Source organism: Trematomus bernacchii, unplaced genomic scaffold (assembly GCF_902827165.1).
Source record: "Trematomus bernacchii unplaced genomic scaffold, fTreBer1.1, whole genome shotgun sequence".
In the NCBI taxonomy this organism is placed as follows: Eukaryota; Metazoa; Chordata; class Actinopteri; order Perciformes; family Nototheniidae; genus Trematomus; species Trematomus bernacchii.
Window position 1 is genome coordinate 7,326,168 of NW_022988050.1, and position 24,400 is coordinate 7,350,567.

Genomic DNA, 24,400 nt, shown 5'->3' on the forward strand with positions numbered 1-24,400 from the left:
AGACTGACATAACTTGAATGTATCATTTTATTTTCCTCATATTCTTACATACTCATTTATTTCTACTGAATGTGAAGACCTCAATGCATGAGTACTTTTACTTGAATTGCTAACAACATCATGTGAGCATGCAGTAATATTAGGGGTCTTGTTCTCAGCTTGCGATGAACCCCTCTTGCCTCTGGCAGTTTATTAGTCCACAGAAACCCCTTCATCGGTTCTCCTCCTCAGAACCTGCACAGACATGAGAGAGGAAACACTGACATTATTGATGTTGGGTTTTGCTTGAAATTTGTAACCAGAAAGATCAGCTCACCTGTTTCATTTTCATGGCGACAGCTGATAATGAAAGAGCACAGCAACATTATGTAGTGCACATTAATTGATACATGATAAATAAATAAATGTTGCATTTTTTGGACTAACCTGTCCAATAAGAAGAGGGGAAAATCAGAGGTTCATCGACTGACAGCTCAGCCGTCCACAACACCTCATCGACAAATATCTCCTCTGGTTCGTCCACACACAGCTCAAACTCTGCCAACATGAACACAGAAGATCAATGTATCCTCATTATTCACAGCTAAGAAAACACACACATATAGAAGTAAAAACAATATTAATTGAAACATTCTCCTTTAATAATTTAACTATGCAATATTCATATCACTCATGGCATTATTACTGTATTTAACTGTACATCAGACCACACAGGGCTGCAGTATGTCAGAATGATTTTTCCTCTCAGCTGACCTCTGACTTGTTCTTCTTCACACTCCTCCTCTTTGGACCAGGCTCTGGTTGTTTGGATTGCCACACTGCAGTCGGACATGGATGATGAGAGGCTGTTGGTCTGGAGTCTTTGTGCTAAACGTGTTGTGTCACAGATGTAGGCCTCTTTGTACAAGTGACTTGCTGCAGAGAGACAGAGAAAAAGAAAGAGACACCTTTGGATTGTCATCAGCTGAAAAACAGATTTTAAAGTCCCATAATATATGTGTTATGATATTGTTTTTAATTGCAAATATTTAAACTACAGTATGGTTCAAAAGGATATTTAGATAACCCTTTATACTAAGGTCCTTGTAAACAGCGATAGTTAATATAGTCAATAATACATTTTTAACATTATTATTGCCTTCCTCTTAAGAATATGTGTGTGTTTTTGTTCTAAACTACTATTTAATTATTTATTCACATGTTATCAATCTTGATGGCAAGTTTTAAGGTTCCTTTTAACCAACTCTCACTGCAAGGACCTTAATATACCAACATTTATTAAATTGTGAATGGATTGAAGTGAAATAATGATTTTTTTTTCTTCAGATTTCTGACCCTGCATGTCCTCCAGCTGTTGGATGCAGCAGACTGCGGCTCTGGTGTTGATGTGGAGCCGGTGGCTGTCTCTGAGGTGTGTCAGGATGTGTTTGGAGTGGCAGGCTGAAGCCGTGTAAAACACCAGCTGAGGGAGGCACAGAGAGCCCACTGCAGAGATCTCAAACCTGCTGCCCTGAGAACAGAGAGGTACAGAACCATCCATGCAACATGCACGTTTATGTCAATACGTGTGTGTGTGTGTGTGTGTGTGTGTGTGTGTGTGTGTGTGTGTGTGTGTGTGTGTGTGTGTGTGTGTGTGTGTGTGTGTGTGTGTGTGTGTGTGTGTGTGTGTGTGTGTGTGTGTGTGTGTGTGTGTGTGTGTGTGTGTGTGTGTGTGTGTGTGTGTGTGTGTGTGTGTGTGTGTGTGTGTGTGTGTGTGTGTGCAACCGACCTGGAAAGTAAGGCGGTCAACGTGGGTCCAGGTCAAATCATACAACAGGCACAGCTTCCCTTCCACCTCCTGAATAAAAGCGTTCAATGTTAATACATGCTAAGGTAGCAGTACATTCATTAAGAAACTTCCAGAAGGTTTGTTAAAAGTCAAAACCTTAAAGAATTCAAGTTAAAAAAAACTCCCAACACAAACCCACCTGATAAATATGCACTCCTTTCGATGCAACACCAAGAAGTATTAAACTTCTCAGCTCCTTTTTCTCCTACACATGAACAAAGTCAGACAAAGAAGCAGAGTTACTTTAAACAAATAGATAATGATCTCATAAAGCCGGACAGAATATGTTAAGGGAAGACACTACAGGTGTAAAGTAATAGTTATTTATTAAAAGAAATCAGTATGAAACTTCCCAGTTGATATCTTACATTGAGACAATTGTTTTATATTAAAAGTTCAAATGTTCAATGTGCAAATAAGGCTATACCTTATTAAATATTTGCTAATGCATACATTTCTGAGATGCAAATCTGAATAAAGCAAGGTTCAACATTTTTTGTTTTGTTGAAACATTAGGGTCAAAACAGGAATGTTGGATATCTCTTTGTATCATTTCCATAAATCATTTGGGGAATAACCAGGAATAACATACGACACTTGAAACATTTCCGACCTGTCTCATCCTGTAGAAGGTGACTGCTCCAGACAACAATCTGTCATAAATAAACATAAACATGCTGTAAGCTGAAATTGTGCTTTATTAACTATGCGGTCATGATGTATTACGTTGGAACTACTGTACAGTCAGGCACAACTATAAAATACGGTGGCCCGGAAGTGCAAGACACCACAGCATTTCAGAAAACACAACAGCATTTCAGAAAACGCCGCAGCATTTAAAAAAACGCTACAGCATTTCACAAAACATCACAGCATTTCAGAAAACACAACAGCATTTCAGAAAACGCAACAGCATTTCACAAAACACCACAGCATTTCACAAAACACAACAGCATTTCAGAAAACACAACAGCATTTCACAAAACGCCACAGCATTTCACAAAACACAACAGCATTTCACAAAACGCCGCAGCATTTCAGAAAACGCAACAGCATTTCAGAAAACACCACAGCATTTCACAAAACACAACAGCATTTCAGAAAACACAACAGCATTTCAGAAAACACCACAGCATTTCACATTGGACGGAAAGGGTATTCCTTTAGGGAGAACACTTCTTGTTTGTGATTGGACAGAGCCAGCGAAGCACTGCTGTGATTGGTTGTTTTTGCTGCCAGTCAAGAAATGACGCTTCGTGATCGGTCAGCACCCGACAGCGCAACATGTCCCAACACACATCAACCGTTAGCTGTTAGCACACACTCAGAGCTCCTCATATCTGTTCAGAAACTGGACAAGTACAAACCACAGACTGTCTATGTCATGGCGAATACAGTCGCTGCTTTATTTATGTCTGTATGACGCTGTTGTGAGTGTGGACGGAGCAGCTACAGGTTAGTTTAGCCTGATCGATCCGCCCCCTCTCCAGCACGTCTTGTTTGAATGACAGGAGTAAACACTGACAGCTGCGGTGAAACTCGAGCGATTAGAGCGATGCGAAAAAAACATGAATGAATGCTTTATTAATTCATGGTTTTTAAGGGGCTTATCTCCATGTAAATACTATGGTAGACTACCCAATATTCGCATCGCTCTAATCGCTCGAGTTTCACGGCGGCTGTCAGCTGTGTTTGCTCCTGTCATTCAAACAAGACGCGCTGGAGAGGGGGCGGGGCGTATCTCCATGTAAATCCTATGGGAGATACCAACTACAACAAAATGAACATATTGACCGTGATTTAATTGTAATACACGTTTCAAAGTGATGCCGAAGTAACTACATACTGATATCGGTTAGTAAAAACCATGAATTAATGCTTTGACAAGTCTGCAGACAAGACGGCAGGCGAAAAGCTTTTAAAATGCGTGTTTTCTGAATTGAATCGATATGAGGAGCTGCGAGCTCTGAGTGTGTTAGCACACACTCAGAGCTCCTCATATCTGTTCAGAAACTGGACAAGTACAAACCACAGACTGTCTATGTCATGGCGAATACAGTCGCTGCTTTATTTATGTCTGTATGACGTTGTTGTGATTGTGGACGGAGCAGCTACAGGTTAGTTTAGCCTGATGGATCCGATTCCATTCAGAAAACACGCATTTTAAAAGCTTTTCGCCTGCCGTCTTGTCTGCAGACTTGTCAAAGCATTAATTCATGGTTTTTACTAACCGGTATCAGTATGTAGTTACTTCGGCATCACTTTGAAACGTGTATTACAATTAAATCATGGTCAATATGTTCATTTTGTTGTCGAGTTTCACCGCAGCTGTCAGTGTTTACTCCTGTCATTCAAACAAGACGTGCTGGAGAGGGGGCGGATCGATCAGGCTAAACTAACCTGTAGCTGCTCCGTCCACACTCACAACAGCGTCATACAGACATAAATAAAGCAGCGACTGTATTCGCCATGACATAGACAGTCTGTGGTTTGTACTTGTCCAGTTTCTGAACAGATATGAGGAGCTGTGAGCTCTGAGTGTGTGCTAACAGCTAACGGTTGATGTGTGTTGGGACATGTTGCGCTCGGGTGCTGACCAATCACGAAGCGTCATTTCTTGACTGGCAGCAAAAACAACCAATCACAGCAGTGCTTCTCTGGCTGGCTCTGTCCAATCACAAACAAGAAGTGTTCTCCCTAAAGGAATACCCTTTCCGTCCAATGTGAAATGCTGTGGTGTTTTCTGAAATGCTGTTGTGTTTTGTGAAATGCTGTTGTGTTTTCTGAAATGCTGTTGTGTTTTCTGAAATGCTGCGGCGTTTTCTGAAATGCTGCGGCGTTTTGTGAAATGCTGTTGTGTTTTGTGAAATGCTGTTGCGTTTTCTGAAATGCTGTTGTGTTTTCTGAAATGCTGCGGCGTTTTCTGAAATGCTGTTGTGTTTTGTGAAATACTGTTGCGTTTTCTGAAATGCTGCGGCGTTTTCTGAAATGCTGCGGCGTTTTCTGAAATGCTGCAGCGTTTTCTGAAATGCTGTTGTGTTTTGTGAAATGCTGTTGTGTTTTGTGAAATGCTGCGGCGTTTTGTGAAATGCTGTTGTGTTTTGTGAAATGCTGCGGCGTTTTGTGAAATGCTGTTGCGTTTTCTGAAATGCTGTTGCGTTTTCTGAAATGCTGTTGCGTTTTCTGAAATGCTGTTGCGTTTTCTGAAATGCTGTAGCGTTTTCTGAAATGCTGTAGCGTTTTCTGAAATGCTGCGGCGTTTTGTGAAATGCTGTTGCGTTTTCTGAAATGCTGTAGCGTTTTCTGAAATGCTGTTGCGTTTTCTGAAATGCTGTTGCGTTTTCTGAAATGCTGTTGCGTTTTCTGAAATGCTGTAGCGTTTTCTGAAATGCTGTTGCGTTTTCTGAAATGCTGTAGCGTTTTCTGAAATGCTGTAGCGTTTTCTGAAATGCTGTTGCGTTTTCTGAAATGCTGTAGCGTTTTCTGAAATGCTGTTGCGTTTTCTGAAATGCTGTAGCGTTTTCTGAAATGCTGTAGCGTTTTCTGAAATGCTGTTGCGTTTTCTGAAATGCTGTTGCGTTTTCTGAAATGCTGTGGTGTTTTCTGAAATGCTGTGGTGTTTTCTGAAATGCTGTGGTGTTTTCTGAAATGCTGTAGCGTTTTCTGAAATGCTGCGGTGTTTTCTGAAATGCTGCAGTGTTTTCTGAAATGCTGTGGTGTCTTGCACTTCCGGGCCACTGTAATAATACAGCTTTTTGTAAAATCAAACATTTCACAAAGTATTTATTTATTTCTATATATTGATATCAATGTGATTTGAGAAGCATTATTTTAATGTAAGTTTATTTTTAGTTGTATGGTGAACCTTGAAACAACAGGTAAAAATATGCAACTACACCCTGCAACAGGTTAGCTTAGCTCAGCCAAAAGACTGGGAACAGCTAGCATAGCACATACATTTACTTATTTTCATTTGACTTTGATTTGTCAAATCTCTGCTGAAATTAATGAAAATATAAACCCACAAGAGGGGCATCATTGACATGTTTGACATTTTAATAAAATAAATGATGAAGCTTGAGATAGACAATATTATAAGAATCTCTCATCTGCCTCTCTGTTTAAGATGGAGGCATTAACAGTTAAAGTTATCATAAAGAATTCACTGATTATGTTTGGACGGAGCTGTAGTGAACAGCATGAATAACATCTAGTGCAGAAGTCTTACATACTGTATGTACTACCCCCCCCCCTAGTGGTGACAACAAAGCCCTGACAATGGAAAGTATTGCGAGTAGAGAAAAGTCAGGTATGTGCAGAAACTTATGGGCTCAGAACAGTCTCATAATACACACATGCACACAGAAGGATTCACACTTGTATTTCATGATCCGCAAAAGGATTCACACTTGTATTTCCGGATCCACACTTGTGTTTGTCAATGCGCACACAAATGTGTTCCGTTTCATATACATGTAAATAAAATCCAAATACAGAAAAAAGTTTTACATATGTATTTTTGATCCTCACATATTTGTTTTCCATTTAAATCCCCTGAACCTGCAAACACAAACCGCTTTCTGTGCATGGATCGCTGTGCATTCGTGTGTGGGTTTTTTGAGACTCCCCTGACGGTCACCCGATTCGTACTTGTAATTTTTTCTATCTATAGCCAATCAGATGTCTCCTTCATTCTAAGCCAATCACATGAGCGCGTCCCCACGAGGGTAGATTTATTGCGTTCATGACACTTCATATACGCATTTTGCGCTGTCCGGACTCGGAGCAGGGTTTCCGCGGACAGAATTAATTTTACCGGACAAATTTGAAACTTACCGGTCATGTTTCAATAATAATAATAATAAGAAGAAGAAGCAGAGTTTCCGTTAGTAGGTAATTACCGGACTATGACCGGATATGGCTAATAACACGGGAGTAAGGATCATCTATTTTTTCCTCTCTCCTGACAGCCCGCCAGTTTCTCATGCAGCTCGCTAAAACTTCACTCGCGTTTATGTCCATATCGATCAGATCCAGCTCTCCTGATCGGCCTTTATAGAGAGCACCGATCAAACTATTAAGAGTGAATATCGGCCGATAATGACCGGCGGGGCTCCCCCCGTTGACAGTTCACTGTCTAGCACTGGCTTCGTAGTGCACTGATCGATTAGGCTAAGCTAACCTGTAGCTGCTCCCTCCACACTCACAACAACTTCATACAGACATACATAAAGCAGCTGTATTCGCCATACAGGAAACACACATTTAAAACGGTTTTGCCTGCCGTTTTTGTGTACACAAGCATTCATTAATGGTTCGGAAAGTGGCACTGTACCTTAATAATATAAAGGCTTGTATTTGCGTGCATTTCCTGCTCTGAAAGTGTCAATGTACTGAGAGTGGAGGTGTCCTGAGATTAGCGCCTGCAGGCAGCCAGGCTCCATGGACCTGTCAGCTCCGGACAGCGCAAAATGCGTACATGAAGCGCTACGTCATGAACGCAAGAAATCTACCCTCGTGGGGGCGCGCTCATGTGATTGGCTTAGAATTGAGGAGACATCTGATTGGCTATAGATAGAAAAAATTACAAGTACGAATCGGGTGACCGTCAGGGGAGTCTCAAAAAACCCACACACGAATGCACAGCGATCCATGCACAGAAAGCGGTTTGTGTTTGTAGGTGCAGCGGTTTTAAACGGAAAACAAATATGTGAGGATCAAAAATACATATGTAAAACTTTTTTCTGTATTTGGATTTTATTTACATGTATATGAAACGGAACACATTTGTGTGTGCATTGAAAAACACAAGTGTGGATCCGGAAATACAAGTGTGAATCCTTTTGCGGATCATGAAATACAAGTGTGAATCCTTATGTGTGCATGTGTGTATTATGAGACTGTTCTGAGCCCATAGAAACTGCCCACCTTGTGTTTGCTGCCTGCTGTCATGGGAATGTCTACATTATAATGAATGTTACTCTTAATTTGCTCATCTTTTTGAAAGGCCCACTGGAGCCAAAGAGAAACTGGGAGCTCACTCCAGGAGGCCAGCGGCAGGTTATCTTTATATGGTAGTTCAGAAGACAGAGCATGCTGAGATTCAGTTATGAACACATTTGACAAAGAAATAATGAAAAATTGTAAATCATTATGAACTAATCTACTTACCAACACATCCAGTCTGTGACTTCTGTTTATCAGTAGGATAATAAAAGGGACAACAAAGACGCCCATGTACTGCTTTTGAGTCCATATTTACTAAATAAACCACAAAATGAAAATTATTAATAAATCCAATAATACTTTTAGTCACTCACTTTGATTTGTCACTTCGGATCACAGCCTAAACATCCAAACAGATGGTTTATAGGCAACAGGGTTTAGGATGTTTTTCTCCATTGCATTTCAGCCCTTCTCCATTTTTACTGCATCAGTATTTAGAAATAACTGTTGCTTCACAGGTGAGTGCACTTAAGGGACAATGTGGATGTGTCGGTGCCGCAACATTCAAGAACACCAGATGGCAGAAATTCAAAGGCTTGTATTGTAAAAGATTGGAGGAGAATTTACAATCTGTTATTTTACTTTTTCTTTAGTGGTCCTAAGAAACATTAGAACATGTAGGAAGAACACCTTTCTATAAATAAATAAAAAACGTTGTAATGATAAGGCAATAGTAAGATATACATTTATGTAATATTTATAGATCAAGACCAGGTCCTTAAACATTTAATTCAACAAAACTTACAGTTGGCGTTATTTATAATTATAGAAATAATCAAGAAATAATGAGTCAAATTCACATTTTCAAAAATGAACGATGTTGTGTTATAGAGTTCCAAAAGGCACAAGTAACTAACCCATTTATGAGAAGTTGATCAAATATCCCATTTCATTCGGTCAGCGCTCACCACAGTCAGAGTCCACTGTTTTGTCTCTTCCTTAAAACAACAGGAGCTTTCAGGAAACAGTTTTTCCCAGGAGGAAGTCTGCGTATTCTTTTCTGCGCAGCACTCGGTGCATTTTGAAGGTGTTTGGTGAGGTGTTGGAGTAGGCCATCATGTGCTCACGGAGTTCCTTGAACGCACCCTGCGCCACCAGCTGCACCCTCATTGATCCGATGCTGCCTTTGCTACGGAAAGACCTGTAGACAGCAGAGTCCTGCTGGAGACAGGTGTCCAACTGGAGGGAAGGAGAAGGAACGGAAAAAGAGTTAGGACTTATTTCATGAGAAAGAAAAAAAACATGCTTTTTGCTAGATTTGTCTCACCCTGTATCTTTGCTCCTCTGAGAGGTTTCTCACACCTTTCAGCTCTACAAAGACCTGGTAATGAGGATCTGAGGCTCCTATTGAATCTCCTACAACACCACAGAGAAGAATTGCATTCATTTTAATGCAAACTGAACATGAAAAAGTCCCCAAACTATTAGCAGATCCCAAATTCTGCTGTGACTTTGGGGTGAAGGTGAGACGTCTTACCCATGATGCCGCTCTCAGCGCAGCAGTAGTCGACCAGCTGAGCTCCAGGCCACAGAGCAACAGCTTTCTTCAGAGCATCAAGGAACAACGCCTCGGACACTTTCTCCCCTCGAACGCTCAACATCTGACCCCGTCTGACAGAAGATGGAGGGAAGCAAGGAGGAAATACTTGACTGTGTTGTATATTTGAACACATGAGCAAACCATCAAACAGGAAGACATGCAGCACGAGATGATACAAGAACAAATATGCACAGGAACAAAATGTACCTGTATTGAAACTCAACAATGGGACACTGGTTGTGGAATCCAACTACTTTCACAATGTCTCCAACACGATATCTGTAACAAAGCAGGCAAAAATCGGGTATAATTTATGCAGCTGTCAAATGAGACTAATGCTGGTTCTAGTTCTGACCAAATTAAATTGGATGTCAAATTGCCTGTAAGCACGCATCTTGATATGACATAGCATTATTAGACTTGAGATGCACTCATCTTTCTTGATAGAGTGCAGTCAAGTGAAACCATATCACAATAGCAATGGCAAGAAGCAATTGCTGAATATATTTCTTTCTCACTTTTGTAGCCCATAACTAAAATATACCTAGAATCGGTAAAATAGGGATTTACTTCCCCAAAAACTATATAAACATATCATTTTCCATGGAGCACTCTCTGTCCTGATGATTTGATTCATCATTTGATCCCTTTCTGCTTGTAAATTAAACCCTGACCTGAAGAGTCCTGAAGCGTTGGTGACGATGAGCTCGTAGTTTTGTCCCTCCGTCACCTCCTCCATCAGCAGGGTGTGAGGCGCCTCCTCCTCCTCCAGGCCGCTCTCTGGCAGGAACTCGCAGAACATCGAGCGAGGACACAGCAGATAGCGTCTGTTTGGCTCCTGGGGCCACAGGTTCACCCCTATTAGTCCTGCAGGGGCCCATATATAACATTAATGCTAATACTAGTAGCTATAGATGAGTTTTATACTGAATATAACAGGACTTTTGGCCACTTGACCACCAGAACTTTTAGAGCAGATGTTTCATCTAACTAACTTTAAGAATCCAATCTTATTTTATATCATCCTTTTTATTTCATGTAAGGAAATTCCAAATACTAATTTCAACATTGCTTATCAGTTTTAATCAGCTAGCTAGCAACAAATGCCACTTTTTTCATCTTGCAGAGCTAAACAACTTTATAAACTCTATTTGTCTGATTGAAACACACAAAAAGAATAATCAAAAATAACAAAGAGTTCCTGTAATACCTCCCCAGGTTCCTACCTTCAGTAGCAGCGTAGAAAGGCGAATAGAAAGGAACTCCCTGGCAGTAGTTCTCTCTCAACATTTCCCCATAAATCTGATTGGAGCCTGAGTCCACTGCCAGCACCAGGTGGAGGTGAGGCCACAACCGCTTGGCGATGCCACGAAAGCCGTCCTGGAAGAGGGCCCGGAGCTGGGCGGCCCTCTCTGGGTCCGGCTTCATCAGAGCCTCCAGGCTGGACCTCACTGCGGGCTCCAGAGCCAGAGCGCTGCTGACCTTCCCTCGCTCGATGTCCTCCACGAGCTCCTGCCAGCGGTCCTTTGGGACGCACAGGAGATGGGATAGAAATTACTTTTTTAATCCTTTCGCCATCAAAGAAATTACCTGAGCTTTTCTTTGGGTCAGTGGGAGCCTGACACCTGATTCATGATTTCTTTCCACTTAACTAGAGAATGTCCCGGTGGGACTCGGTCCAGGCATGCATGAAGGATACAGCACTAAATGACTTTTCTCCAAATCAAAAAAACAGAGTGCTGCTTTTGATGATGTAATCATTTTGTGGTAGCTTATTTTTTACTTTATAATGACTCTGAAAATGACATTATGTTTTTGGCTGGGTCTGTGTGTTCATTTGTCAATTGGTGTTTCAGCAGGTTTATAGAAACACTAGTGGCCCAATGTCATTCAACTTGGTGGAAGGGTGTAGCATGGGCTATGGGAGAACCTATTACCTGTAGGAGTTCAACTTAACCACAGGGTGGAGTAACAAATAATGTTCTGCTTGCTTTATCATTGCGAGATTATTTTAGCTGCATTCATGTGGTATACATTTAATCCAAACAATTAGTGGACTCATAACACATGTTCCTTTCATTCCAGTCCTTATAATAAAGACGGTGCTGTACCTGTAAAGCGCTGAAGGCGTAGAAGACTGTGGAAGCAAAGTTGGACTCGAGTGTTCCCACACTGGGATCTTTGAGAGCAAACAGGAGATGCAGGTAGAGGGTGTCCTTCTCACTGGGAACCTGGAAGGAAAGAGAGTACAATCCCTTAAAAACTGTTTAAAATGGAAAAAATGAATACATTCTGCACACACAAAAATAACACATAAATCCTACTTGACAAGATAGTGAAGTGAGATTCATGCTGATCCTCGTGTAAAATGTACCTCAAATGCAGGTGCTGGGGTGGTGTAGAGGTTGAGCATGTGGCGGGAGGAGGCTGGTGAGGAGGCTGGTGTGGAGGAGTTTGGTCCGATAGGAATACCAGCTTCAGACTGCCGAAAAGTAGGGGAGTAGAAGAACATGGTGGTGCGTTGGAGGCTGTCGGTCGCAGGAAATGCTCTTGCCATGGCATCCAAACACACAGCAACTCCCTGACAGAAAAGAATAAAGCATTGTTTTGTTTTACATGCACGACAACATATCATAGGCTACAGCTGGGCCAACACATCATCATCATCATCATCATCATCAAGCTCCACCTGCAGGAAGAACTCAGAGTTGGTGTCCTTGGTGCGGAGCAGCATGGCGCTGGAGCCTGACGTCCCGGAGGTCATGGCCAGGGTCAGCGGCTTGTCAGCAATTATCAGCTTCTCCTCTCCCGCTGCGATGCGTCTGATCAGCTCACGGTAGTGCTCGTATGTGGTGATGGGGTGGCGTGATCGGAAGCCATCAATATCTAGAAAATAAGTTTTATAAGAAGAAACACAGTTTTGAATATTGCCATTTACTCCTGCACATACATTTGAGGATTTTCTTTCTTGTATTGAACAGCTGACACCATTACAATATTATACAGGCTGTTTTTTTAGATTAAATTTGACCTTTTAAAAAGCTTGAGAAGTAGCTTGCATTACTCATCCTTCATGGTGAGAAATGACAAAGGATAAACTGCACATGTCATTTTATTTTTCTGATCAAAAATCTTTTTATTGCGTTTTGACAATGCATAAGTAATGTTTGTCATTTAGAAGTGGAAAGCAAAATATATGCATACAAATGAGACAATGGTCTGTACTGATTGTATGTACAAAGAGAAACAAGTTTTAAACTAGTTTTTAACCTCACAATGAAAGCAAATGAAAGCTACAATAAGTGAGGTCCTCAAGTAAGGTGTTTTGATTAAAGTATTTTGAATGGAAGATGTACAGGTAAGAAGTGTGACAGTGTTGTGAAGGAAAACCACAACAAACTGTATATTACTTCCCCTTTTAAGATATTACATATAATTATGTTTGTGTTCGGCTTTTGGCCATTTGCTAAAAAAAATTGTATAAATTGTGATGGGAAATGTTCCCATGAGTTGATGGAACATGTGAGATTAATAGGCTCAGATCTGTGTATGATGAGATCATTTATTTTTTAAGAAAAAAAGCCACAAAATAGAAAACAGTTACATTAATATTAATCAAATGATCAAAAGGTTTCAGTGTGTAAAATTGTAAAAAATATGTTATGGGGGGTGAAGTTGTGCTTTACAATCTTGGTTAGTGCTTGCTGTGCAGCCTGACCATATACACAACACATAATGTTACATCAGAGCCACTCAGAGGACAAATCAGAGTCAGAGGAGGTAAAACACAAATAGTTGTCTAACAAAATACTTACATTTGCTTATATAAATAAAACACAATGTCACATCTGTTCATTAACACTATCTTAATCATTTCATACCTTTAATAGAGCTGAAGTCATACTGTTTTCCATAACTTGTGTTTTCGTTTTTACGCAGGCGCTGCAGCAGGGTCTCCTCCTGCACTCGCTTCACATTCAGTGTGTCCGCTTCCAGTGTCTTTCTCTGCCTTCTGCCCAGCCAGCCCACTCCCTTCACCACCAGATACTGACTCAGCAGACTACTCCATGACCGATTCCCACCCTTCATCTTGGAGCTGACGTCCCTCCAAAGGAGAGCCATGCCGGCCAGAGAGCACACACCGAGGGCGGCGGGCAGCGGAGGCGGCATGACTGTGGAGAGGTGCCGGTGTCAGTACCATATGTGTTCGCCCTACCATATGTGTTCGGGGTCCGTCGCTTACCAATGACGTCACCCATTGTGATTGGCTGTACGGAATCGTAGTAATCAGCAGCGAACCGCTTCAACACGTGTATTTCAGTGTATTCACGGCATTCATTTTGTTATTCTACAGTATTATTGTTTTATAGTTATTTGTTAATGTAACCCAATTTGTGTTCTTTGAAATTGAAAAGGATATCGCATTGTGTTTGTTACATTCGTTGCAGTTGTATAGGCTATGTGTTAAGTGTAATTTGGCATGTCCTATTTATGGACATGCTTTTATTTTGAAGGAGAGTTAGCGCAGTTGACAGGAAGTTGTTGTTGCTTTGGAAACAACGTGACAGAGATTAACGGAGAAAAGTAATATCTACATATAAAGACGGAGAAAGTAAACGATAACGTTTATGGTTAAGTGTTAGCACCCCCCGAAGAGGCACAAGCTCTTACGTTGATATTGGAGATTTCAATAAATTCAATTTGAAAAAAAAACGGGGAAAAAAAACAAAAACGAATATCTGAATAACGAAATTGAAACCCGAATAGTACTCCAACGAACGAATATTCGGATATTTTGGTACAGTAGGGCTGTACCCGAATAATATAATAAAGTTATAGTAAATAATAACAAATTCCAGTGTTAGAATTCCATAATTCCATATTCATAAATAAAATGATATGCAAATAACATTTTCTTGGCTGTGGACTTGTACTCTACATAATTATGTTGAGCTCATGGTAATCTAATTCAATAAACAATAACTGCAATGAACAGATAGCATTTTCTGACTCGTAAAATGATTGGATATGGTGTAATTTGGCAAATGATTCTGTGTTGAAAAATGTATATCTTTAAAAACTGCGTTGGTGTATTAGGGCGGGCCATACTAATTTTTCTTGTAAATCGATCGAGAGGGGTGTTCAAATAACGTATTTTGGTGTGTAGAACACAAATCTATTTAGATGCTTTTATTTTGAAGTTGTTGCTATGGAAACAACATGACGGAGAAAAAAGTAATATCTTCTACATATAATAACGGACAAAGTAAAGAATGAAGTGTATGTTTAAATGTTAGCACCCCCCGAAGAGGCTCAAGCTCTTACGTTGAGTCTGGAGTTTCAATACATTCGGTATTTGACCGTGTAAAATGTCCTCTTGGGTTACCGTACAGCCAATGCGTGACGTCATTGGTAAGCGTAACGGACCCCGAACACATCTGGTAGGCCGAACCAAGCCCCCAGGAAGTGCGCCGGACTCAGATGAAAATATTCGTGCTGGCCAAACGGCGGTACTACACTTCCTTTTGGTTGCCAGGCCCGGAAACACTTTTTCCCATTGACTTACATGGGGAAAGAGTGGTCTGTAAATCGTTGGATAATTTGTTTTAAACTAAATAAACTACCCAGTATGAACACTTTTGTATAGCCCTTATTAAAAACATTCGTTCCTCAAGTTGTAAAAATGTGCTAATAACGTTATTCTGTGAGTTATTTCCCTCTGCATCTATGTATATACTCGCATTTTAGACTCTGTTACTAACTGTATATCTGTAGACTTGGTATGTCTTAAATGTCCGGTTAGGATGTATTAGAACGAAATCTAAAATGAAAATTGTAAATAAGCCATCTGTATGTAAAAAACCACCTGTATGTAAATTGTAAATAAGCCATCTGTATGTCAAATATGTCTTATATGTCTTAAATGATATGATGAATTGGAAATGGGGGACCCTGATGTAAACAAGACGAAAGTCTTTCTCTGGTCTGCATCCCCTTAACAATTGTATGTTTTGAGCTGTACTGTACTGTACCCAATATACAAGCTGTTAATAAACTTTTCAATCAATCAATCAACGTGCATCTAACCCACGGGACCGCGCCGCCCGGCACGTTCATGTTACGTGTTCAGCACTACATGCGTTTATCTCATAGACTGTATATATAAAGGTTTATCTTTACCCATGGATGCACATCCACAATAAGAACAGACCCATATCGCCTTACTGCCAGCCCACGGAGCTGTAATAATGGATATATTGCACATGTTTGCTGTAATTCATCATTTGTAAAATATTATACTACATGGGCTGTATGATTAAATCTTGTACCGTAAATGTTGTATTAAATAAAGTTAATATTACCGACGTAGATTAACGTCCCTGTAGCTTCTTATTGCACTAAGAAGCTTATTGCACTGTATATATATATATATATATATATATATATATATATATATATATATATACAGTGCAATAATTCTTTCATGCTAAATGAAGCTCTGTTGCTTGGATATCACTAGATCCTGTTACAGTGTAATATAAAAGTACATAACGATTGATGTGTAAATTAGCATAATTACTAGCTAACCGCTAGCTGCTAACTGCCGCCTCGTTAATATCAAATCTATCATAATAACAAACCATTACCATGCTGTCATGAACGTGCGGTGCTGTTACGTGTACGCAAATTCACGTGCTTGATGTGAACGAGCATTTTGGGGGGCATGGTTAAAGTTGCGCATGCGCTATGAGCGCACATACGGGTACTTCTCAGGCATGCCGGGTAATCTGTGACGTTTCGCTCTCTCAAAAGTTGGGCCATTTTATCATCATGCGCGAATGAGCAACTCTCATAGGAATGAATGAGGCCCCGCCTCCCACGCTGTATCCAGTTCTTATTATACATCCATGGGCCGAACACATATGGTACCGACACCGGTGTTATGCCGTAGATTGAAGCCCTGTCCGCGGGGACGCGCACAGATGACGTCATCGCCTGTATTGAGTTTCGCCTAGTTTTCAAAGCTTTTTTCTCTCTTTTGAATGATATATTTCACATCAGATTAAACAGCAAACGGCTGAATAAATAATGTGCATACAATTGCAAGGTTGCTCGTTTTAAGGAAAGGCAATGAAAGGATAAGATGTCATTTGTCAGTATAGTCCTATTTCTTAAAACCTTCGCTGTTGTTTAAGTGTCTGATACTTGATAACCACGAATAGTAAGCAATGATATAACAGTAATGATATAACATATATGATAATGTAAGACACTGTGTTATTTTCAATCAAGCCTAAAAGATAATTTGTTCAAACTAGCTCCACTCGCTTTAATTGCTCCTTTGAATGTAATTTTCCTCTGTGGTTTCCTACTCAACACATGTTTGTATTGTAATGCCACTCATATTTTATTTTTTATTTTATTTTATGGTGACATTGAATGTTTTGAAAGGTGCCCTAAAATAAAGTTTATTATTGATTAGTGCCTATATCACACTATTAATGTTCCTTATTTTAGACTAGGTTTTTCCTGGTGTCAATAGGGAAGATCTGCACTGTTCTCTACATAACATGTTCAGCAGAGCAGGTATTTCTCCTGCCAGATATGGCACCCCCCCTACAACTTTGTCCAGGACAGTCACACTGTCACCAAAATCACACTGGTGTTTGCTGTTCCCCTCTAGTTTGTGCTCGCAAAAGCATTTTACTCTGGGCCGAGCAGGTGATAAACTATAGGGGGGCTTCCAAATCCGGCAGACCAGGTGTTGTAGCTGCCAGATTTGGAAGCCCCCCTATATCTTTGTCCAGGATGGTCATAGACTCACCAAAATCACACTGGTGTTTGCTGTTCCCCTCTAGTTTGTGCTCGCAAAAGCATTTTACTCTGGGCCCAGCAGGTAAAAAACTATAGGGGGGCTTCCAAATCCGGCAGCTACAACACCTTCTCTGCCGGATTTGGAAGCCCCTCTTTAGTTTTTCACCTGCTGGGCCCAGAGTAAAATGCTTTTGCAAAACACCAGTGTGATTTTGGTGAGTCTATGACCATCCTGGACAAAATGATAGGGGGGGTTCAAAATCTGGCAGGAGAAATACCTGCTCTGCTGAACATGTTATGTAGAGAACAGTGCAGATCTTCCCTATTGACACCAGGATTAACCTAGTCTAAAATAAGGAACATTAATCGTGTGATATAGGCACAGATATAAGATCAATAATACACTTTATTTTAGGGCACATTTCAAAGCATTCAATGTCACCTTAAAATACAATAAAAAATAAAATATGAGTGGCATTACAATACAAACATGTGTTGAGTAGGAAACCACAGAGGAACATTACATTCAAAGGAGCAATTAAAGCGAGTGAAGCCAGTTTGAACAAATTATAATCTTTTAGGCTTGATTGAAAATAACACAGTGTCTGACATATGTTATATAATTACTGTTATATCATTGCTTACTATTCGTGGTTATCAGACACTTAAACAACAGAGAAGGTTTTAAAAAATAGGACTATCCTGACAAATGACATATTATCCAGTCATTGTCTGTTCTGTAGGAAGGAGGAACATAACAGAGTGGACTCAAAAACGGAAGTTTGTTCCAATACGAAGATTGTGACAGATCTGAAAAGTGTTCTTAAAACGAGCCTCCACACAATTGTATGCACATTATTTATTCAGCCGTTTACTGTTTAATCTGATGGGAAATATATCATTCAAAAGAGAGAAAGTAAATAGTATCTTTCGTTTTTCCGCTTAGAAAACTAGGCGAACGCTCAATACAGGCGATGACGTCACTTTGCTCGTCCCCGCGAACAGGGCTTCAATCTACGGCAAGGCTTCAATCTACGGCATAACACCTGTTATACACAAGAAACATAACCGGTAGAAGAGCCAGGAGGGGGCGCTGTGAGCCAACATTACACATTATATTACATCATTAACTTCTAATAATTTGAAAAGTGTTTTAATTGAATTCTAACGTTACCACGTAGGCCTATTCATATTTAACTTCCAAGCACGCACTTTCTTTAACATGTGGTTTTACAGCCTGTCTTTTTTATGTGGATAAGAGAATCATTTCTATATTTACAACTAAGTTAAGCTACTCTAAATAGCAACAGTTACTCTTTGGCAACAGCAGAAGTACAGTACTAAAATGGATTTACACTGCAGTGTAAAGGCCTCTCCATCGTTTTAGACATCAGCTTTATCAAATTGAAACCACTTACCCTGGTTGTGTCCAATGATAGCGCATACAAGACATAAAATAGCAAGGAGAACCCAAGGGATATACATCTCAAGCAGACAATCTGACCTGTGGTTTTAAATGTTCACATGAATAATAACGTTTAATCCTCCTTTATGTGAAAACAGACATACTTTTGCTTCGCAGTAGTTTCAACTGCTTCCGTGTTTGGGTCGCAGCCTGTCGCTCTGATTGGCTGACTGCAGGGTGACGTGTGCATGTCTAATTTACACACATACGCACTCTATACACTTACATACAATCACATGAAATATATCTATGTTGAAGAGAAGCAAAGACTGACATAACTTGAATGTATCATTTTATTTTCCTCAAATTCTTACATACTCATTTATTTCTACTGAATGTGAAGACCTCAATGCATGAGTACTTTTACTTGAATTGCTAACAACATCATGTGAGCATGCAGTAATATTAGGGGTCTTGTTCTCAGCTTGCGATGAACCCCTCTTGCCTCTGGCAGTATATTAGTCCACATAAACCCCTTCATCGGTTCTCCTCCTCAGAACCTGCACAGACATGAGAGAGGAAACACTGACATTATTGATGTTGGGTTTTTGCTTGAAATTTGTAACCAGAAAGATCAGCTCATCTGTTTAATTTCCATGGCGACAGCTGATAATGAAAGAGCACAGCAACATTATGTAGTGCACATTAATTGATACATGATAAATAAATAAATTTTGCATTTTTTGGACTAACCTGTCCAATAAGAAGAGGGGAAAATCAGAGGTTCATCGACTGACAGCTCAGCCGTCCACAACACCTCATCGACAAATATCTCCTCTGGTTCGTCCACACACAGCTCAAACTCTGCCAACATGAACACAGAAGATCAATGTATCCTCATTATTCACAGCTAAGAAAACACACGACAAATATAGAAGTAAAAACAATATTAATTGAAACATTCTCCTTTAATAATTTAACTATGCAATATTCATATCACTCATGGCATTATTACTGTATTTAACTGTACATCAGACCACACAGGGCTGCAGTATGTCAGAATGATTTTTCCTCTCAGCTGACCTCTGACTTGTTCTTCTTCACACTCCTCCTCTTTGGACCAGGCTGTGGTTGTTTGGATTGCCACACTGCAGTCGGACATGGATGATGAGAGGCTGTTGGTCTGGAGTCTTTGTGCTAAACGTGTTGTGTCACAGATGTAGGCCTCTTTGTACAAGTGACTTGCTGCAGAGAGACAGAGAAAAAGAAAGAGACACCTTTGGATTGTCATCAGCTGAAAAACTGATTTTAAAGTCCCATAATATATGTGTTATGATATTGTTTTTAATTGCAAATATTTAAACTACAGTATGGTTAAAAAGGATATTTAGATAATTCTTTATACTAAGGTCCTTGTAAACAGCGATAGTTAATATAGTCAATAATACATTTTTAACATTATTATTGCCTTCCTCTTAAGAATAAGTGTGTGTTTTTGTTCTAAACTACTATTTAATTCTTTATTCACATGTTATCAATCTTGATGGCAAGTTTTAAGGTTCCTTTTAACCAACTCTCACTGCAAGGACCTTAATATACCAACATTTATTAAATTGTGAATGGATTGAAGTGAAATAATGATTTTTTTTTCTTCAGATTTCTGACCCTGCATGTCCTCCAGCTGTTGGATGCAGCAGACTGCAGCTCTGGTGTTGATGTGGAGCCGGTGGCAGTCTCTGAGGTGTGTCAGGATGTGTTTGGAGTGGCAGGCTGAAGCCGTGTAATACACCAGCTGAGGGAGGCACAGAGAGCCCACTGCAGAGATCTCAAACCTGCTGCCCTGAGAACAGAGAGGTACAGAACCATCCATGCAACATGCACGTGTATGTCAATACGTGTGTGTGTGTGTGTGTGTGTGTGTGTGTGTGTGTGTGTGTGTGTGTGTGTGTGTGTGTGTGTGTGTGTGTGTGTGTGTGTGTGTGTGTGTGTGTGTGTGTGTGTGTGTGTGTGTGTGTGTGTGTGTGTGTGTGTGTGTGTGTGTGTGTGTGTACAACCGACCTGGAAAGTAAGGCGGTCAACGTGGGTCCAGGTCAAATCATACAACAGGCACAGCTTCCCTTCCACCTCCTGAATAAAAGCGTTCAATGTTAATACATGCTAAGGTAGCAGTACATTCATTAAGAAACTTCCAGAAGGTTTGTTAAAAGTCAAAACCTTAAAGAATTCAAGTTAAAAAAAACTCCCAACACAAACCCACCTGATAAATATGCACTCCTTTCGATGAAACACCAAGAAGTATTAAACTTCTCAGCTCCTTTTTCTCCTACACATGAACAAAGTCAGACAAAGAAGCAGAGTTACTTTAAACAAATAGATAATGATCTCATAAAGCCGGACAGAATATGTTAAGGGCAGACACTACAGGTGTAAAGTAATAGTTATTTATTAAAAGAAATTAGTATGAAACTTCCCAGTTGATATCTTACATTGAGACAACTATTGTTTTATATTAAAAGTTCAAATGTTCAATGTGCAAATAAGGCTATAACTTTGCTAATACATACATTTCTGAGATGCAAATCTGAATAAAGCAAGGTTCAACATTTTTTGTTTTGTTGAAACATTAGGGTCAAAACAGGAATTTTGGATATCTCTTTGTATCATTTTCATAAATCATTTGGGGAATAACCAGGAATAACATATGACACTTGAAACATTTCCGACCTGTCTCATCCTGTAGAAGGTGACTGCTCCATCCTGCAGGTTCCCGGCATCTTTTATAAACTGCAGGATGGCTTGGCCTCGTGTCACACCTCTCAGCTCAGCGTGTAACCCCGGGCAGTGCTGGAGCAGGAAGTCCCGCCCACGACGCTTTATTAGCTGAGGACATATATGTTGTTACACACACCCACACAAAATAAAACAGCACATAATGGTCACACTTCTTTTTACCCATGAGGGAAAGTAATCCTCAGGAAGAAAGTAAAGTCTGTGTTTTCTGTTCTCCTCTTCATCCTCCTCCTCTTCTCTCTCCTCCAGATCTCCGACCTCAGCCTGCAGTGCAGATGCTGCCAGCTGGAAGAACACAGCTTCCTGGTGGCGGCTCTTTGAAAGCAGAACGTTCTGCCTCAGCTCAGCGTAGTACAGCTGCTGCACCTTGCTGCTCCTGAAACAACCAAATAGGAAATCACTTAAAACAAGAACAACATTCATGGTGTTAAAACGTGGGTATGAGAATAAGATGCAAATGGGAGATCAGCTTACATTATCAGCAGCCCACTCTCTACATAATACTGCACCCTCAGAAACAAGATGAATGGGACCTGGAAAAGTAAAATAAAGAGAAATATTGCTTACTTTAAAGGGGACCTATCATGCAAAATGCACTTTTGTACGTCTTTTTATACATGAATATGTGCACAAACAGAGCTAGAAATTGTCAAATTGAGCAAAATGAGGCATGGCTAAAATGCATGATCTGTTTGGTATTTTGAAAAAAAAAAGGTATAAATATGCCTTATATAGGTATGGTCCTACACTATATTATTCAAATATAGCATGATAGGTCCACTTTAAATCAAGCATAAACCCTCTACTATCTAGACTATTCAAGGTTCAAGGTTCAAGGACTATTCTAGACAGTCATGGTAATATTTGAAGAAACAAAAAGAAACATGTTACACAGACCCAGTGGTGGATAGTAACAAAGTAAATTTACTCAAGTACTGTACTTAAGTATTTTAGGTACTTGTACTTTACCTGAGTATTGTCAGTTTATGCTACTTTATACTTCTACTCCACTACATTTTATTTGACAACTTTTAGTTGATCAATGATTAAATACACTTTGACATACTGTTTATTTACAGGTTAAAATATCAAGTAGCAGTATATAAAGTTATTCAAATTAGCTGTACATTTACCAGTTGTGATAAAAACACATGAATAATCTTAATAGATACGATTCTGAAATTACGCATAAGGAGTAATTCCTTACAGAGCCCCTCCTCCAACACACACGAACGCGCACATGACCAATGAGGGCACGAGATAAGTTTGTGCACGAGATGGAAGGCTGACAGGCAGGTAGGCCATCCAGTTATTTTAGCCGGGCCGGCTCAGATGATTGGTCTTGCTTTTTACAGCACCACCTTCCACAGAGGAAATGTATTTATGTATTTATTGTCAAAGCATTTAAGATATTCATTGCTATCGGGATGTTAAGAGCATTCCATGGAATATAACAAAAAGTGTTTCTGAAGTGAATTACCTACCCCACCTTTAAGTAAGATTTGGAATGCAGGACTTTTACTTGTAACAAATTACTTTTAAAATGCGGTATTGTTACTTTTACTTAACAAATCTGAGAACTTCTTCTACCACTGCACAGACCTTATGTACATTCACTTTTAAGATAAAACATATACAATACTTGGACAAAGAGTAGTTTGCACAGAATCTGGATTAAAGTCAATAAATGATAGAGTTCACTGAGGCACACTGCTACATAAGAGTTTTAACTCACCATTAAGGATCCTCTCTTCCATGTTTTGCCAAAGTATTTGCTAAGCTTTTGCTCCAAATCAACAAAGAGGTATTCATTATCTGAAGGAAAAAGACACCTATTAAATTAACATTAAGAAAACACTTCTTTGAATCATTGATGGACGTATCTTAACTTCATGGGCTCCTGTGAGTTTTTTAATTTACGAGCAGCCTCCCTACATTCAGGCATCCCTCAGTAAATGAATTCAAAACATTTTCTTATGCACTCCCACACAGACGCTGACCTCTGAGAACAGCCAGACCAAGGACCTGGAGCTCACTGACGCCCAGCTGCTTCAACACTCTGTTCAACACCTCCTGGCCTCTGGCTCTCACCTGGAAATAAACACAACACAAATGAAAAACTCACGATTTTATACAGTAAGGTTGGGTTTCTATTTCGCAATTTGTTGGCATGAATATGGAATTTCGCTTATAAGATTTACAGCAAAACAATTATTTAAAGTAACAGACAAAAAAAAGTTGAATTTCTACATTTATTTAAAAAAACAAACAGATACAAAGTTGTGACAATAGTGCGCGTCTTTACTTTTGTGATCTTTTCTGTTTTTCTTTTCTTTTGTTGCTAATTTTTTCGATGGTAGCATCAATTATACGTTTGACCTTTTTCAGTATTTTTGTCTACTATTGTGTTTTAACTTTTTCACCATTGTTGATTGAATCTTATTATTTATCTTTGAACAATAGTCCCTGTCTGGTTTTATATATTTTCCCTTTGCTCAAAAAATGAATGTCAGAATTACCATCCAGTAAAAAAAAAAAGATTCCAAATTATGATTACAAGATCACATATCATATTTAAAACAAGCACACACTTTAACTGACAGCTCTTCAAGTCCACTCACATAACGAGGTCCATACATCCATTTAAATTCTAACTGATGCATTAAAATAAATAAATACACATAAAGAAGACATACAAAAGGACTTTTACGCACTCACCCTGACATTACAGTCCAGGTGCTGCTTGTTAGGAAGAAGGATGGACACTTGGCGTATCTGAGACGTCCTCATGGTGACTAAAGCTCCAGTTGGTCTGAGGCCTCCATATATATCTTCCTCCTGTCCTCCCACAGGTCTTCCTCCCTAACCTCACATGTAATGACTTTGCACAAAAAAGCACCAAATCCTCTCTTTGCACATTCAATTATCACAGATTCTTCTTGTAGATTTGTGTAGCATTTGGGCTCCATCCATTTATACAACATTCTTGCATAACAGTTTCTTATCAAAAAGGCAG

At 39.7% G+C, this 24,400-nt stretch overlaps 2 protein-coding genes across 4 annotated transcripts; both read right to left on the minus strand.

The window, feature by feature from the left end:
• Positions 1-13: 13 nt before the first annotated feature.
• LOC117473433 (FERM domain-containing protein 6-like) lies at positions 14-24,174 on the minus strand. Its single transcript, XM_034119011.1, has 13 exons — positions 24,103-24,174; positions 23,385-23,475; positions 23,120-23,199; positions 21,859-21,917; positions 21,547-21,760; positions 21,319-21,474; positions 20,852-20,917; positions 20,653-20,721; positions 20,260-20,434; positions 19,678-19,839; positions 19,348-19,458; positions 317-339; positions 14-234 (listed from the first exon to the last, which is right to left on the minus strand). Exons 1-13 carry the CDS (start codon positions 24,172-24,174, stop codon positions 193-195), a joined length of 1,320 nt encoding a protein of 439 aa, XP_033974902.1. The 3' UTR covers positions 14-192.
• Positions 8,070-18,813, minus strand: LOC117473630 (GH3 domain-containing protein-like). Of its 3 annotated transcripts, none has more exons than XM_034119309.1 (11): positions 18,608-18,804; positions 13,256-13,546; positions 12,064-12,260; positions 11,749-11,955; positions 11,486-11,605; positions 10,601-10,898; positions 10,049-10,241; positions 9,582-9,653; positions 9,312-9,445; positions 9,102-9,190; positions 8,070-9,013 (listed from the first exon to the last, which is right to left on the minus strand). In XM_034119309.1, the coding sequence occupies exons 1-11, from the start codon at positions 18,672-18,674 to the stop codon at positions 8,792-8,794; spliced, it is 1,890 nt and encodes a 629-aa protein (XP_033975200.1). In that variant the 5' UTR covers positions 18,675-18,804; the 3' UTR covers positions 8,070-8,791. The 3 variants fall into 3 exon arrangements, with proteins under 3 accessions (XP_033975200.1, XP_033975202.1, XP_033975201.1); XM_034119311.1 differs by having other exon boundaries at positions 8,357-9,013; positions 18,759-18,813; XM_034119310.1 differs by lacking the exon at positions 18,608-18,804 and adding an exon at positions 16,317-16,524 and having other exon boundaries at positions 8,357-9,013; positions 13,256-13,566.
• Positions 24,175-24,400: the final 226 nt, after the last annotated feature.